At 34.6% G+C, this 17,467-nt stretch overlaps 1 protein-coding gene across 1 annotated transcript; it reads left to right on the top strand.

Annotated features, from left to right (window-relative positions):
* The first annotated feature begins 7,708 nt into the window (after positions 1-7,708).
* LOC107765386 (uncharacterized) lies at positions 7,709-10,563 on the top strand. The gene is made up of 6 exons (XM_075243375.1): positions 7,709-8,054; positions 8,227-8,431; positions 8,581-8,895; positions 9,049-9,131; positions 9,307-9,894; positions 10,121-10,563. Exons 1-6 carry the CDS (start codon positions 7,709-7,711, stop codon positions 10,561-10,563), a joined length of 1,980 nt encoding a protein of 659 aa, XP_075099476.1.
* The last annotated feature ends 6,904 nt before the right edge of the window (positions 10,564-17,467 follow it).

The following is a 17,467-nucleotide window of genomic DNA, read 5'->3' as shown; positions in this document are numbered from 1 at the left end:
GATCATGACACGTGTCCTTGTATGTGTTTTTCCCATGGAAGTGGGAAAATTATTTTGCTCATAATATTGGTGACTTTGAACGGGAATAGGTTTTAATTAGAATAATTTATAGTGCTAGTTTAAGGCCAGACTTAAATTTTTTGGTTTCGATGGAAGAAAAACTTTGAATTTTTTTATTTTAATAGTACAAAGTAAGATGTAGTATTTTGGTGTACATATTAAAAGAAAATTTGAAAATATGCGTTAAAACCAGAAAGCATGAGTGATCACGCCCAACTCTAGTCCTAAAAAGGATAAGCGTTCATTGCAAATATAATCCGGTCTAAAAGTCTGAAGTTGAATCCCACAAAAAACTAAGGCTTAGCTACAACCATTCAATATTGCTAAGTATTATAAGTTCAAATAATTTTCTAGCTATAAAGATTGTAATCTTATTTTAAACTGCTTAATTAACAAACACTAAAAGTAGTAAAATTATCAATTAATAAGACTAAGAATTAGAGACAAGATTAACGAGGTCTAGAGTTATGATTTTCCCAATTGTCGGAATCCTTCCCGTTATCTCCCATAATTTCGCCTAATTATTCTCTACTGGTCGTGAGCACTTCAGGTATCATAATTTTCTCCCAAGCAACTACAATAATTTACTAGACATATTCTTTCGAACTACGCTAGTTGGCACAATCTTACCGCTCACTATGACCACGTCAATACTTTGTTATTCGTAAACCCACATTTAAACGTGCCGTATTGATTCCCCATATACGTTAGGAGTGACATTGTTACAACTAACTAAATATGTACCCTTTCCCAGGCAGTATATAATAAATAGGCTCAGTTAATTAATGGTCATTCAATCAATAAAAATAAGCACGTAGTTGAACAAGTAAAGAAATTCAAAGACTAAATTATATTCAAACTTAACAAGAATTTATCCTCCAAAAGGTTCCATAAAAAACTTAAATAATAAATTAGCTACTCATAGTAGTATGTGAAAATACAACACTAAAATTCATAACCAACAATAGAAAACAGGAAGAAGAAAGGAAAAACTCGTGGTTGAATCTTCCTCCTTACTTCTACTGTATTCTTGCTTCCAAAGGTGTTGTTGATCACGTCCAACTACGCCTTATAAAAAAGGACTAAGCGGTCGTTGCAAATATAATCCGATTTATAAGTCCGGAGTCGAATCCCACAAAGAACTAAGGCTCAGCTACAACTGTTCAATATTGCTAAGAAGACAAGCTTGAACAATTCCTAAGTTATAAATATTAAGATTCTTATATCTAATTAACTAAATAATTAAATTAGTAGATTAACAACTAAAGATACTACGGGTTGGAGAAAAGATTAAGGAGGTCTAGAGTTATGATTTCCCCAATTGTCGGAATCCTTCCCGATATGTTTTCTATAAATTTGCCTAAGTCTTCTCTATCGATCATGAGCACTATGACTGTCGTAACTCTCTCCCGAGTAATTACAACAATATACTAGACATATTCTCCTGAATTACGCTAGCTAGCTTTAATTGCAGCTCACTTGACACCCAAGGTTTCATTATTCCTAATCCCACCTTTAAACCCTCTGTATTGATCCCTTATATACATTAGGAGTGATGATGTTCAACAACTACCTCAATATACACTTTCTACCCAGTAATGCACACTAAATAGGAACAACTAATTGAGGGTCATTCAATCAACAACAATAAGCATATAGTTGAACAAATAGAGATAATACTACGACAAATCCATATTAATATAACGAGAAAATCATCCTTCAATAGGTTCCATCAAAACCCTAGATAACAAATTAGTTATTCATAATAGTATGTGTAACTACAATACTAGAATTCATAACCAATAATGAAAATAGGAAGAAGGAAGTGAAAAACTCGTAGAAGAATTCTCTGCCTTGCTCCTTAAGTCCAATCTCCGATCTCCACGGCGGTTTTGTGCTCTCCCTAGGTCTAAATTATGTCAAAAGTATGTTCAACTCTCCAAATAGCATTTTTACATGTATTTATATCAAGTAGGGTCGGACCCAGACGAAAATACATTCTCCCGCTCGAAATAGGATAATCACTCTGTAAAATTTGCACTACCGCACCGCATGGGGAGACACACCATGCGGGGCGGCAGTGGGAAAGTTCAGATTGATGATTCTGCCAGGCTGCAAGAAATTTCCACAGGCGCGCCGCACCACGTGCCGCAGTAGTGGGAATTCACAAAAATGCAAAACATGAAAGTTGTAGCTATTTCAAATAACTTTCCAACAATATATTGTGGAGTCCAAACAGAGTTCTGAGTGAAATGTTATGTGTAGTTTACTAGACAATACACTGTATGCCCGCTCGATTCTCCGTTTCGTTCTTAACTATCATCCGTTGATTCCCAAACACGATCCCGGCTTGATTCCTTGGGCTTTTACTCAGACTTCAAAGCTCCAAATCACTTAAATTCATTTCATAATATCTACATAGCTCGGAATCACTCCTACAAGGCATAAAACACACCATTAGTGCAAAACACTAGCGATTAAAGCTCAAACTCAATTAAAGTGTAGTAAATTAGAGTGTAATAAGCGACTAAAATACGCAATTATAGCCTATCATCAACACCCCACACTTAAAACCATTGCTCGTCCTCAAGCAATCAAACTACACTTTATATAGACACGACCTTTTTAAATAATTCTCCTAACTCATCACACCCATAATATTTAAAATAGACTAAGCACAAAAGCATAACATCGTCACCTCAAGATTTGACTCACAAGTACTACGTATTATTCACAACTCACACACTTACTCTAACATAGAGGTCACTGATATTACATTTCCTTCATGAATCAAGTGCCCTCATACAACAAAAGAGAGTAGTTCCACACAATATAAAAGTTAAGAACAATTAGGAACTCAAGATAGAAAGAATTCACTCACTCTCATAAACGACATTCATATGCCACAAAAGATGCACCATAGGTTTGCTCGTAGTGTACTACTACTAATCGACCCCATTCAGTCTAGGATCAAGTAGGACTTTGTTTGGTTGTAATGTAGGCTTAGGGTCGGGTAGGATACATTTGGATATAAGAGTGACTACACCTCCCTAAGCACTTTAATACATATACTTTAATATTCAAATCCCACACTTATGTCAAACCATGATTCCACATTCACATCAATATATATTAACTCCATACTTCTTTAAGCACAAGTATATCACTAGCCACCACCATCAAGAATTTTTTTTCACAACAATACAACTAATTTTTTTTCTTTTTCAATTCAAGTGGCTTTTATTTATTTTTTTCAGCACACTGCAACTTTCTCCTTATTTCATTAGCTCCACTCAAAAGCCAAATCAACAACCTCACACTTTAACTTTTACAAATACAATTCAAGTGCTCATAAGAGGTGAAAGGTTCAAATATATGGTCAATTCAAACAATTGGGTACGGCTTGTAATTTGGTTGCCAAAGAAACATGATTATAGGCTCAAAGAGGTTAGCTATGATACATAACAATTAGGCGGGTACTCAGACTTCTCTCAGGCTTGATCCTTCGTGCAAGTACCTCACACTTAGTTCCAACCATCTAGCTTGATGTTGCATCCTTCCAATAGTTTGGCAACTTATGCTCCTAGAAAATCAAAAATCGATACTACAAAAATAATACAATTAAAAAAATTAATAAAAGAAAGCAGTAAAGTTGGGTTGCCTCCCAACAAGCGCTTGATTTAACGTCGCGACACGACGCGAATCACTTTTTGCCTCCACTTTGAACTTATGAATTGGACCCCTAGTTTTTATTCTGCTTTATGATCATGCTCCTGGGGTGGTGAAACGAATCTGACTGGCCCAATAAAATAATGTAGTATTTTGCACTTCTTGGCCTCTAGATGAGATGTGTAATCCCAACTTTCTGGCAAGAAGAATTCCAGAATGTAAGCACCTTGTTCCTCATTCCTTGACTCCTCAAGTGGCTCGGACAACTCTATTTCCATATTATCATCCAAACACAATGTGAAAAAATGCTTGGAATGTGGACCAATGCGCTCAACTACATGAACATTGGGACTGTCTACATTCTCAACACTAATGACAATAGAGTCAATTAAATATGTATCCCAAATATCCTTGATTGTCTCTAGTATCTCTTCTACGACATCGCATCCTCAAAATCTAGTTTGATTGATCGTTGGTGTTCAACTCTGATCTTGTCCACTAGCACCTTAATTTTTGTATCTAATTCACGCTCTTCTTGGATACTATTTACAATATTGGCTTGTTGAACATTAAAATATTCAACCAGTTGACTCACGTGAACTTTTAAGTTGTGAATAGTTTCCTCTTGCCTTTCTATCTACAGTTGTAATTTACTATGTTGTTCCAAAAGGCACTTTAACATATCTTCGATCTTCTTTAGGTCAGCTTCCCTGGGTTCTATGTTCCTACTAACTTCACCAAAAAAAAAAAAAAGAACCATCAAAGTAAGGGGTTGGGGGAAGGTAAGAAATATAAGCACAATCGTGAAAGTGACCATCTTGACCATACATATCACACACATTCCACACATAAGATTGAGTTGGTGCATAAAACTCGCTCTCGGGAATATTTTGATAATTTTGCCCTGGGTGATTTCCTTCACAATATGCATAAGGAGGATTAAAAGTAGAATTACTAACATCAAAATTCTCATAATTCCATGAAGCCATGTTTCTCAAATAAACTAAAATAAAAATAAAAAAATCAAATACTAAAAAATAAAATAAAAGTTCAAACTTGAAACCTAGCAATATGTACACCTACAACTATACCGTTAGTTCCCCGACAACGATACCAAAATTTGATCACACCCAACTATGCCTTATAAAAAGGACTAAGCGATCGTTGCAAATAAAAACGGTTTACAAGTCCGGAGTCGAATCCCACAGAGAACTAAGACTTAGCTACAACTGTTCAATATTGCTTAGAAGACAAGCTCGAACAATTCCTAAGTTATAAATATTAGGATTCTTATATCTAATTAACTAAATAATTAAATTAGTAGATTAACAACTAAAGATACTACGGGTTGGAGAAAAGATTAAGGAGGCCTACAGTTATGATTTCCCAAATTGTCGGAATCTTTCCCGCTACGTTTTCTATAAATTTACCTAAGTCTTCTCTATTGATCATGAGCACTATGATCGTCGTAACTCTTTCCCGAGTAATTACAACAATATACTAGATATTCTCCCGAATTACGCTAGCTAGCTTTAATTGCAGCTCCCACCTTTAAACCCTTCGTATTGATCCCTCATATACGTTAGGAGTGATGATGTTCAACAACTACCTAAATATACACTCTCTCCCGAGTAACGCACACTAAATAGGAACAGCTAATTGAGGGTCCTTCAATCAACAGCAATAAGCATATAGTTGAACAAATAGAGATAATACTACAGCAAATCTATATTAATATAACGAGAAAATCATCCTTCAACAGGTTCCATCAAAACCCTAGATAACAAATTAGCTATTCATAATAGTATGTGTAACTACAATACTAAAATTCATAACCAATAATGAAAATAGGAAGAAGGAAGTGAAAAACTCCTAGAAGAATTCTCCGCCTTGCTCCTAGTGTATTCTTTCCTCCTTAGGTCCAATCTCCGGTCTCCACAGCGGCTCCGTGCTCTCCATAGGTCTAAATTATGTCAAAAGTATGCCCAACTCTTAAAATAGCATTTTTACATGTATTTATACCAAGTAGGGTCGGACCCAGATGAAAATACCTTCTCCCGCGCGAAATAGGATAATCACTCTGTAAAATTTGCACTACCGCACCGCATGGGGCGACGCACCATGTGGGGGCGACAGTGGGAAAGTTCAGATTGTTGATTCTGATAGGCTGCAAGAAATTTCCACAGGCGTGCCGCACCACGTGCCGCGGTAGTGGGAATTCACAAAAATGCAAAACATGAAAGTTGTAACTCTTTCAAATATCTTTCCAACAATATATTGTGGAGTCCAAACGGAGTTCTGAGTGAAAAGTTATGTGTATTTTACTAGACAATACATCGTATGCCCGCTCGATTCTCCGTTTCGTTCTTAACTATCATCCGTTGATCCCCGAACACGATCCCGGCTTGATTCCTTGGGATTTTACTAAGACTTCAATGCTCCAAATCACTTGAATTCATTTCATAATATCTACATAGCTCGGAATCACTTCTACAAGGCATAAAACACACAATTAATGCAAAATACTAGCGATTAAAGCTCAAACTCAATTAAAGTGTAGTAAATTAGAGAGTAATAAACGACTAAAATACGCAATTATAGCCTATCATCAGTTGTGTAACCCTAATGTAGTGTATCCTCCTCCAAAATTATGTAAAAAATCATGTTTAGCGTGTATTTATATGACCTAGGTAGGGTGGAGGGTCGTCCAATACAATCCAATCTCGGATAGGAGAGCTGGAATCCATGTCTGCCTTCGCGTGTCGCGCGCAGATGGATGCAGACTCAGGTTTTACAATTTTCTAGTTCGCGAGCGATCCGTGCCTTCTCTTCACTTCGTTGTTTCGTGCCTTCAGTTTTCTCCTTTTTCGCGTTCGTTTTCGTGCCACGCACGAGATTGGACGAGCTCTCAGTTCTTTCCATCTCTTCCTGTTTGTGTCAAATTTTCATCTTTTGATCATTTATCATCCAAACTCGTTTCTACACATAAGAAACACATATTGAGCATATTTCACTTCAAAAATCAAGTAATCTCCCGCGAATCACTCAAGAATTAATATGCAAAAATACTATAAAATATGCTCTTTTCATCATTTGTCAATGAAATAAAATAAACTAATTAAAACTGAAAGTCGTAAATTTCCTTTTCATATGACAGAGAAATATATGAAAAGAAAAAGTCCTTAAAATATATTCGTTGGACTTAAAAAAAAAAAGGCATTTTACTAAAGGTCTCTCATACTAGATAGATAACTAAACGTACTATATTACCATCTTACTTATTTTCCTTTTTTTTCTTTTTTCTTTTTTATACTTTTAGCGCCATTCATATCAGGCGAGTTTGATTTCAAAGAAAGATCATTAAAAACTTACTCTAAAAATAAACAAACATTAATCCTCATTCAGAGAACGAGGTGAGTTATTAATTTTTTTAAAGTACAACAATGACGAAAACCCGAAATTCAGCTTGAAGGCAAAAATAGGGAGCCAAGCCAGTCCAATTCTAAATAAAGACAGCAGTCAATGTTTTATAAAAGGGATTTTTACCTATTTATACCATATATCAAATTTTATTACCAAAAATGTTCATAATTTGTTATTTACCCATGTAGTCCACACTTTTACTACAAATTATATACCAATCCAAAAATAGGTAGATTTTGCCATTAAAAAAGCCCTAAAATGAAGACACCAAATCTGATGTGATTCTGTCAAGGATTTTATTCGAATTTTGAAACTGAATAAATCTCTCTTCCTGATGAAGGCACCAGTTGCGTAATTCTCTCCTTCCTCAACAGAAAGAGATCTCTGTTGATATCAGCTACAACAAAAAACGCAATCAAATTGTACAATTACTGAAGAGAGACTATATCTGTTCTTCGTCTCAAATTGTACAAAATTGCTCTTCGTCAATATCAGTACTCAAATTGTAGAAACTATATCTGTTCTTCGTCTTTTTTCCTATCAACTACACGAAATCATGTCAAAAATCCCAATAATGCTGAAATCGAATGGTAATTGGGATAACTATGGCAGATTTAGAGATTTTGAAGTTGATGCCATTGTGGTAGATGATAATGCAAACTACGGAATTCTCAGTTCTACAATTGCAGAACAATTATCGATTGATACATCGGATAAAATTATAGAAATCAAATACATTGTGAACGAGAATTGTCCTCCAATGGAGATTAGGAATGATATGGGGGTTCGTGCTTACATGGAAACCAAAAAGGAGAATAAAAACTTAGGTTCGTATCCTTTATGTATAAGCGTAAGAGATTTCAATATGGAATTGGCAATCAACAATGAAAGTACCAGTGCAGGTATGTTTGATTCGACATTGCAGAGAGTTATGGTGTTACTATGTTATCTACAATATTACTACAATTACCTACAATTAAACTACAAAGCTCACATAGTACTGAAAAGGATAAAGCAATGTTGCTTTCAAAATTATCTACATAGAAACTACATTTATGAATTTATTGTTTGTAGGTTCGTCTGGATCCCTAAACTTACTTGAATTTCCATCCTCACCAGCTATAGAGGAATATCAAAGTGAAATAATAACTGAATCTACGCAAACATATATTGAAGAAGGACAAGTTTATCAGGACAAGCAAACAGTAGCTGCTGCAATGAAGAATTATTCAGTGATGCACAAGTTCCAGTTCAGAGTAAAAAGATCTAGTCATAGAAGGTATGTAGTTATTTGTGGATAATATATCAACAAAATCAGTGTATGATTGAAGATAGGTGGGTTTTATAAATTGTAGTTAAATTGTAGTCAGTTTGTAGTTAATTGTAGTTTTTTCATAAATTTGTGTAAATATTGTATTTCTTTTGTAGCTATTGGCTTATATGTGCTGCTGAAAGCTGTAAATGGTATTTCAAGGCAACGTCAATTAATGATTCGGCAATGTTCAAGATAAGAAGTTTCAGCCGTCAACACACATGCTGCCTAATGGACGAAACATTCATACAGCGCAAACGTACTGCAGCAGTACTTGGTAGCATGGTCGTTCCAAAGTATTGTGATCCTAAGACTGTTTACACACCAAAGGACATACAAACTGACATGTTATCCGAACATGGACTGAACCTAAGCTACATGCAAGCATGGAGAGCAAAGGAAAAAGCTTTACAGTTTTTGAGAGGGAATCTGTGTGACTCCTACAACAAATTACCCAAATATTTTTATATTCTTGAGAAGAATTATCTTTGTTCTGTTGTTAAATTGAAGAAGGCAGCAGATAATTGCTTCTTATACGCATTTGTTGCTCTTTGTACATAAATAAATGGTTGGCAACATTGTAGGCCGGTAGTAGTAGTTGATGGGACATTCTTAAAGTCAGCCTACAGGGGGATTATGATGACAGCAAGCACCATGGATGCAGCAGGTAAATAATGGAATAATTTTGTACTTATTTTGTAGACAGTCTTTAAAATGCAGTTAAATTGTAGTTATGTTGTAGTTATTTTATAGTTATATAAAAGAATGTAGTTAACATGTCTATATTTCTCAATATATATTGTAGTTGTTATTTAATCATATTTTATGTCTTAAAAATGTAGGTACTATTTTTCCCTTGGCATATGCTGTGGTTGATTCTGAAAACGACGCGTCTTGGAAGTGGTTCTTTGAGCAATTCAAGGAGGCATATGGTGAAAGACCTTCAATGTGTGTTGTTTCAGATAGGCATGAGAGTATACTAAAGGCAACATCAGTTGTCTATCCGGGATTGGCACACTACTCTTGCATGTGGCATATATGGACAAATATAAGGTCAAAATTCAAGAAGGGACATCTACAATTACATGAATTGTACTTTGCTACAGCACGGTCATACACTATGGATGAATTTAATGAAAGGATGTTGAAGATTGAAGAGGTAGACCTGCGTGTAAAGTCTTACCTATATGATATTGGCTATCATAGATGGTCAAGAGTACATGCAACGGTGAATAGAACTTTTACTATGACGTCAAACATTGCTGAGTCGTTGAATGCTGTAACAAAAGATGCAAGAGAGCTTCCAATATTTGATCTATTTGAGTATATGAGGACTCTTCTTGAACGTTGGACAAAAGAAAAGTTATCGAAGGCAAAGGGTACTTTCACATACCTTGGTCACAAATACAACAAAGAATTGGAAGACAACAGTACATTATCTCAGAAACTAAGGGTAAGATATTTTTTTTGGTGCAGTAGAATCAAAAAAGTACTAGCTGCAGTTTTTTCAGATTGTAGTTAAACTGTAGTCAAATTGTCGGTAATAATAGTTTGTAGATGAGCTGTAATATATTTGTTGTTGATTTGTAGGTAAATTGTTGATAATCCATTTTAATGATTGATGTATTATTATTTCTGTTTGGACTTCAATTGTAGATGAGGGCTTCAACAGATCATATACATACTGTTTAGATGGTGTGAAGCGGTACATTGTGTGTCTAGAAAACAAGAAATGTAGCTGTGGACAATTCCAACTTGATGAACTTCCATGTGCGCATGCTTTGGCAGCATTAAGGCATAGGAATGAAACATACGAAAACTATTGCTCTCCGTATTACACAAGGAAGAGCCTTCTGCTTACCTATGAAATGCCAGTAAATCCTCTTCCTGATGAAGGCAAATGGGATGTGCCACAACATATTTTAGATGAGGTAGTAAAGCCACCGGCGGGAGATAAAAGGCAGTCAGGGAGACCTCACAAGGAAAGATATAAAACATTTGATGAAATAAAGTCAAAGAAATACAAGGTGTCATGTGGCAATTGTGGAGGTGAAGGGCATAACAAAAGAACTTGCAAGAATGCGCCGAAAAAGAAATGAATATCATGTAGTTAGAATAGTTATTCAAAATAAATGTTAGTGTGCTCAAATTATCGGATTTTCTTGTGTAATTGTTTAAGTTTTTGAAGATGAATAAGAAGTATAAACATCAATTTGTGTATCTGCACTATTTATGTTTTTATGTATTCTGTCAAGCATCTAAAGTTGTCTTTTTTTTATAGAATAGTTAAACTTTAATATTTACTGTATACAAAAAAACTGATATTAATAAAGAATGCATTCAACGTAAATTGTATCCAGATTGTAGTGAATATGTAGTTTAACTGTGTTAGAACTGTAGTCCTGTTATTCATATGTAGAGGAGTTGTAGTTAAAATGTAGTTTGACGTAGTTTAAATGTAGATAAATTGGATTTTTTTGATAAACCTTGTTGATAAAAGATGGCTAAATTATTTATATGATTCCTGTATTTATTTTATCTTTCTGCTGTGTAACAAATGACAGTTATATACAGATATTACTTGGCACTTGAAGGTATTTATAAAAATAACTTGAAGATTAAAGTCAAATTGTAAGACAAAGCTGTTGCTGTAAAAATGTAATCAGAGTACTCGAGTATAATGTAATCAACAAAAAGTGTTGTAGAAAACCAAAACGACATATTTCCTACATTGTTTTCCAATTCAACTACCAAATTTCACAGACCAAACTAGGAACACAATAGTCTATTTCTTCTTTCGTTGCACTCTAGTCCTCTCGTTTTTTGCCGGAGCACCCTTCCTCCTTGCTAGCCTGCCAGTAACCTCACTCTCACTGATTGACCCATCTTCTTGCTTCTTTGTTGCATAGTCCCATAGTAGAGCTTCATAGTGTCTACGGTGTTGGTCAATATCAGAAAGATCTTCCTTTGGGATTGCCAAATCTCCAAGGCTAACATACTCCGCAAATGCAGCCACAAATACACCACAATCGCTGCATAAGATGATAATTTTTCATTATATAACAAATGATTAAAATAAAAAAATTAAACATATAGAAAGGGAGATTAGTTTTTTACACTAAGCCTTCCTTTTGTTGTGGAATCTCAGCAACCATCCATTGTATATCGAGAGGGGTCCGTAACTGGTTTTTCGATGTATGCCTTTGTGCTCTTGAAGTTAATGTCTTTACGTTTACCATAGAAACCAGTGTATGACAAATACAGAGGGATAATGATTGAAAACTTGTCAACCAATGTCTCAACTATTTTATGACGGTTTGCTCTCACCATGGAATCATAAACATAAAGTTGTCTGTCCTTTATGTCAAAAACTAGCAACAACCAATGGAAGTTCTCTACAAGGTTCACAGGTATGAGCACATAGTCAACAAGATCCCAGGCAACATTAGCAAGAATTCTGTACCCAAGAATATATTCTCCAACATCATCCTCGGGTTTAACAACCAAATACCTTTGTTCCGGTGGAGAACTTATGAACTTGTCATAGATTCTTTCAATCTTTGTCTTGAACAAGCAATCCGTGGTTGTGAACCTAGTATTATTGTTGGGGCCATATTTGCCTCTTTTTCGCAGATAATACATAATAACATCAATGTGCTGCCAAAATAGAATAAACATATACAATAAGGTACGGTGTAACCACATTTGCCTACAAGACAGCTACAGATTAACTACAATTTGAATTTATTAAAAACTCTAACAGATTGCTGCAAATTAGCTACACTATAACTACAGAAATATAACAGTTAGTCCAAGTACCTCACAAAATGTAATTTAATTGTAGTTTGTATGAACCATAGTGAACAAGTACTATATGTACAATTGACCCATCAGACTACAAAACAACTACACATTAACTATATTTATGCACTGTCTACATTTATTCACTATACAGAGGAACAAATGAAACATACCACCTAACTTAAGCTCCCAATAATCAGCAAGTTCAACCTACAGTTAATATTAATAGGCACAATCACAAGCTCTACAATATTACTACAAGGTAACTACAGTTGTGGTACACGGAGATTCCAAGTCAGTCAAAAGTACCAAAATTCCAGTTTGTACATACAATCATCATCACATATGATACATAAGGTCCATAAAAAGCAAAATTTCACAGTTGAGACATAAATATAGTAACATATATATGTTTTCTACAATATTACTACAATTACACATCATAGCTGAAAAATAAACTACAATTACACTACACAGCTGAAGACAAAACAGATATTGTGAATGATTATGTTCTTTATACTTACTGTGTTATTGATGACTTGTCTGGGGTGAGAAAGGTCATAAAACCAGTCCTTCTTATCAATCTTTTCACAACCAAAATCCAACCAAGGCTTGATTTGGTTATCCTTCTTGGAAAAGTAATATTTCCTCCTGTAATAACAAAAAAAGATGATCAAATACAAAAAATTGACAAAATGAATTACAATTTTAAAGTATAAAAATGGTGAACAAACAGTGTAAAATGAAGCATTCATACCTCCTAGATACTTTATCACTACGAATGTATAACCAGTTAGTGAACCTTTCTGTCAATTCAGGATCTACATTTTCACCTATGACACTTGTGAAGGGGTGCTTGAGGTAAAAAAATTTAGGTCCAACAGATGTGCTGCCTCCAGAACTATACAAAGATGTGAAAGGTGATCGTGCAAGTTTTCCTGGTTGCCTGGTTCTACCGGGATGAACAGGGGTTGATTCATCTCGTATGGGCTCGCCATACATGACCAACTGTGATAAGTTTTCTGGCAGCTCAAAGTCATCCAATGTCAAACCTTTGTTTTTAATGCCTTCAGGAACAACTTTTTTATCAATGCCTTCAGGAACAACTTCAGTCACAGTCACACCGTGAATTGGCGACTGTGGAACTTCACCTTCTGTAGATAAGTGTAGATCTATGTAGATATGAACAGTATTATGAAGTTATAGAGAATATAGAGAATATATTACCTGCTTGTTGTGCCTCAGCCACTTCATCAATTACTGATTCTTCCTCAATATTTCCTTGTAGATGTTCTGCTGAAACATCAGCTTGAATGAATAATTGGGAATGAGAATTGTAGATATATGTAGGAATATGTAGTTAAGGTGTAAATTATTAAAATTTTGCATAAAAACCTTATTGTAATGAAGGAATGGTTCTGTACCTGCTTTATATGCCTCAGCTGCTTCTTGGAAGTCAGGATATAAGTCAACATGTGGTTGAAAATGTTCTGGAGAAATTGTAGCTGCAACACACAGTAAAAAAAATGATTAGTATAATTAAATAATGTTGTCTTGAAATTTGTAGATATGTATGTAGGAATTTTGTAGATACCTGTATTGCTTGTGCTTCCATGCAGTTGATCACCAGCATTGAACTGGAATTGCTGGTTGTTCTCTCCTTGATGTTGGTAATTATTTTTTGTTGAACTACCAGCAAACTACAATTTTGGGGAATATTTGAGACTACTTTATTCATATGTCTTAATTAGTCTTAGTACAAAATTATATGTAAATTCTTACCTTTGACTCGTCCAAATCAAACCTCTTGTTTATCACATTCATAACACCCTTCAAAGATTGATCTATGAACTCTCGAAGGCTTGAGAGTTCCTCAAAAACATCCTTCCTATAGGCATCTAACTTTCCATCAACCTAAAAATTAAATATATAATTAGTTGGTAATCTTATTCTAACTGCTACAGTTACACTACAATTCAACAAACTATAATTGTTATAGATTTATACCACAAATTAACTACAATGTATAACATACTATAATTGTTATGTAATGAAGTCAAAATGTAGCAAATTATGTCAATATATTGTAGTTATTCATAATACCTACACAATCCCCTTTTCCAACTTCATGAGCTTGCTACTGACAGATTCAATGTCCTCTTGACAATCTGTATATTTGGGTTCAAATGATGGAGAAGCAGCAGTTGGAACATATGATGGTTGAGCACCATGTTCATCTTCATATTGAATCTTGTCTGGCAGATTAAGCACTCCAAGCTCTTCTCCAGATTCAATCATGTTTGTGAACTGAATGATGAAAATAACAGTTAATTCAAGTGACAAAAAAAATGTAGATTCAATGTAGTTATTATGAATGTAATTGTAGCATCATACAAAAGTGGAAAAAAATACCTTGATCCACTCAGGCTTGATCATCTTCTCTTCAATTGCAGTTAACCAAATCTGCCCCTTTGTAGCTGACCATCTTAAAATGTGAGGTATAGATTCAGAACATCTCGTAGCAAGCTCGGTGCTGACGGACGAGCAACACTCATATAGCCACACTTGCAAGGCTAATGAGCATCCCCGTATCAGATAAGAATGTACATGGGGATTAAGACGATGTCGGACAGATTCAATAACCTGCTTGAAGGATTTGATACCCCATGGGTATGACTCAAAATTACCAGACTCTATTAGAAAGAACATAAACTTGTCTATGAAAGTCACATGGTCTTTATCAAAAGGACAAACAAAAAATTCCAACATATAAAGAATGCACAACTTCACCGCATCCACATCGTTTGCCCATGCTTTATTAGTCACTACATTTTTCAAATGCCATTTCTCAACCCTTTCTTTGTTCGGAAAATATGTATTCATTAAAGGGCTAACATAGGTGGAAGTGTAACCATAGTCTGAAAACTTATTCACACAATTAAGACCAGTTATCAACCCAAATTCTCTCAAGGAAAAATTCAATTTTTCACCCTTAAATAGTACTGAAAAATATGAGTCAGTAGACTTTGTCAATTCATAATTCATCAGAAGATGAAGTGATTGGTTTTGCATACAGATTGTGGGGAGACCTAATAAGTAACTAAAACAAGTTTTTCTGAAAACCCTTAAAGCATTCGGAGAGAGTAAAGCTTGTATCTGGCTAGGTATGCTAGGATCACACAAACTGTGGAATCTAAGCACACCATAATCAATATTTTGTTGTGCAAAGTAAGGTCCATTCTGTAGAAAATATAAAATTAATGAATATTAGTAGTTTGCATAAAAAGGAAGCAGTAATCTACATATAACTACATGACAAATACAAAATATAACTAGAAGAAGAATAGCCTACCCACACCTATAACTACAAAACAACAACAGAAGAACAATGCACATGTAAACATTATCTACAGGATGTAACAGTTACTTCAAGTATCTCACATAAATGTAGATTAACTGTAGTTAGAATGAAGTTAAATATATGAGCTATACAGGCTACAATAAAAAATAACATATCTACAATTTAACCATCAGACTACACATCAACTACAAACTAACTACATTTATACACTGTCTAAGAGTCACAGTTCCAATTAAACTACAAAATTGAGACAAAGAATCTACAAAACAGTTACTTCAAGTATCTCACATAAATGTAGATTAACTGTAGTTAGAATGAAGTTAAATATATGAGCTATACAGGCTACAATAAAAAAATATCATATCTACAATTTAACCATCAGACTACACATCAACTACAAACTAACTACATTTATACACTGTCTAAGAGTCACAGTTCCAATTAAACTACAAAATTGAGACAAAGAATCTACAAAATTAGGATAACACCACATTTTACCAAAATACACTTGAACAATCAAAGAAGAACAATGCACGTGTAAACATTATCTACAGAATGTAACAGTTACTTCAAGTAACTCACAAAATGTAGATTAATTGTATTTAGAATGAAGTTAAATGTAGCAGCAATACAGGTTGCAATGAAAAATACCATCTCTACAATTTAACGATCGGACTACAAATCAACTACAAACTAACTACAGTTATACACTGTCTAATAATCACAGTTCCATTAAACCTACAAAATTGCGAAAAATAATCTACAAAATTAGGACAATACCACATTTGGCCAAAACACGCTTGAACACTAAATTAACACTTGAACAACAGATTTTTACAACCAAAATCAAACTACAAAACAGTGAGGAAACATAAATAGTGTTTGCCTTTATTGAAATTTTTTCCTTAACCAATTTTGGTACTTTTTTTGAGGGTTTCTTCTTCTTTGGTTTTGATGAAGAAGAAGAGACCTTGTGTTTTTTCACAGATGGAACTTTGGGAGAATCATCTACAAAATCGTCATCTACACTCAACTTTTTCCCCTTGCGTTTCAGTTGATTCTCGACTAGTTTATCAACTCCACCAACATCAACATCGTGCAAATGCTTGCTTCTCATTTCCGCACGAATTTGTCTAGGAGATGAAATACCAGTAGTTTGTTCACTTGCATGCATCGATTGTGGGTTTTTTGGTGGTGATTTTGGTGTTAAAACACCCAAATCAAAGGTTGGAATATCAGCTAATATAGCTTTTGATGATTTTTTTTGGGGAGTGTTGGTTTTTTCATGATTTAGGAGTTGAAGACAAAGATGGAAGTGAATTCAAATCGTGGGGGATACTATCAACTGAAGGTAATTAAGTGGAGAAAAAAGTGATGGTAATTGTGGGTGAGAAGAGATTGTACGAGAATGGAGGAAAAACTGAAGGTAAATCGTGGGGGTGGGGGGGAATTAACTGAAGGTAAATCGTAGGGGGTGTGGGAGGAGAGAGAGGCGGGTAAACCAAATAACGTGAAAATACAGTCCTAAAATCACGCCTAAAATAAATGAAGGAATAATTATACCCTTAATTTGAATTATGGTATAGAAATGGTAATTTGGTATGCTTAAATGTAATAAACACAAACCTTAAACATTGAGGGTAATAAGGTTTGATACATGGTATAGATAGGTAAAAATCCCTTTATAAAAACTATAACAATACGTGTACAAAAGATAACCATTTCCCTAGAACACGAGGAATTGTCCAATTTTATCTCTATAAGGGAAACAACCCAAATGGCATTATTACAGGAAAAAAATAGGAATACACGACCGTTTAGTTCTAAAGAATGTAGTACTA

This window comes from Nicotiana tabacum, chromosome 22, assembly GCF_000715075.1.
Source record: "Nicotiana tabacum cultivar K326 chromosome 22, ASM71507v2, whole genome shotgun sequence".
In the NCBI taxonomy this organism is placed as follows: Eukaryota; Viridiplantae; Streptophyta; class Magnoliopsida; order Solanales; family Solanaceae; genus Nicotiana; species Nicotiana tabacum.
This window is presented reverse-complemented; position numbering and strand designations above follow the sequence as displayed.

Bases quoted from the DNA above. Each gene is read 5' to 3' on its own strand.
- LOC107765386 (XM_075243375.1), top strand. From the start codon at position 7,709: ATGTCAAAAATCCCAATAATGCTGAAATCGAATGGTAATTGGGATAAC. The intron at 8,055-8,226 runs GTATGTTTGATT...TATTGTTTGTAG, and splicing joins CAATGAAAGTACCAGTGCAG to GTTCGTCTGGATCCCTAAAC. The intron at 9,132-9,306 runs GTAAATAATGGA...TTAAAAATGTAG, and splicing joins AAGCACCATGGATGCAGCAG to GTACTATTTTTCCCTTGGCA.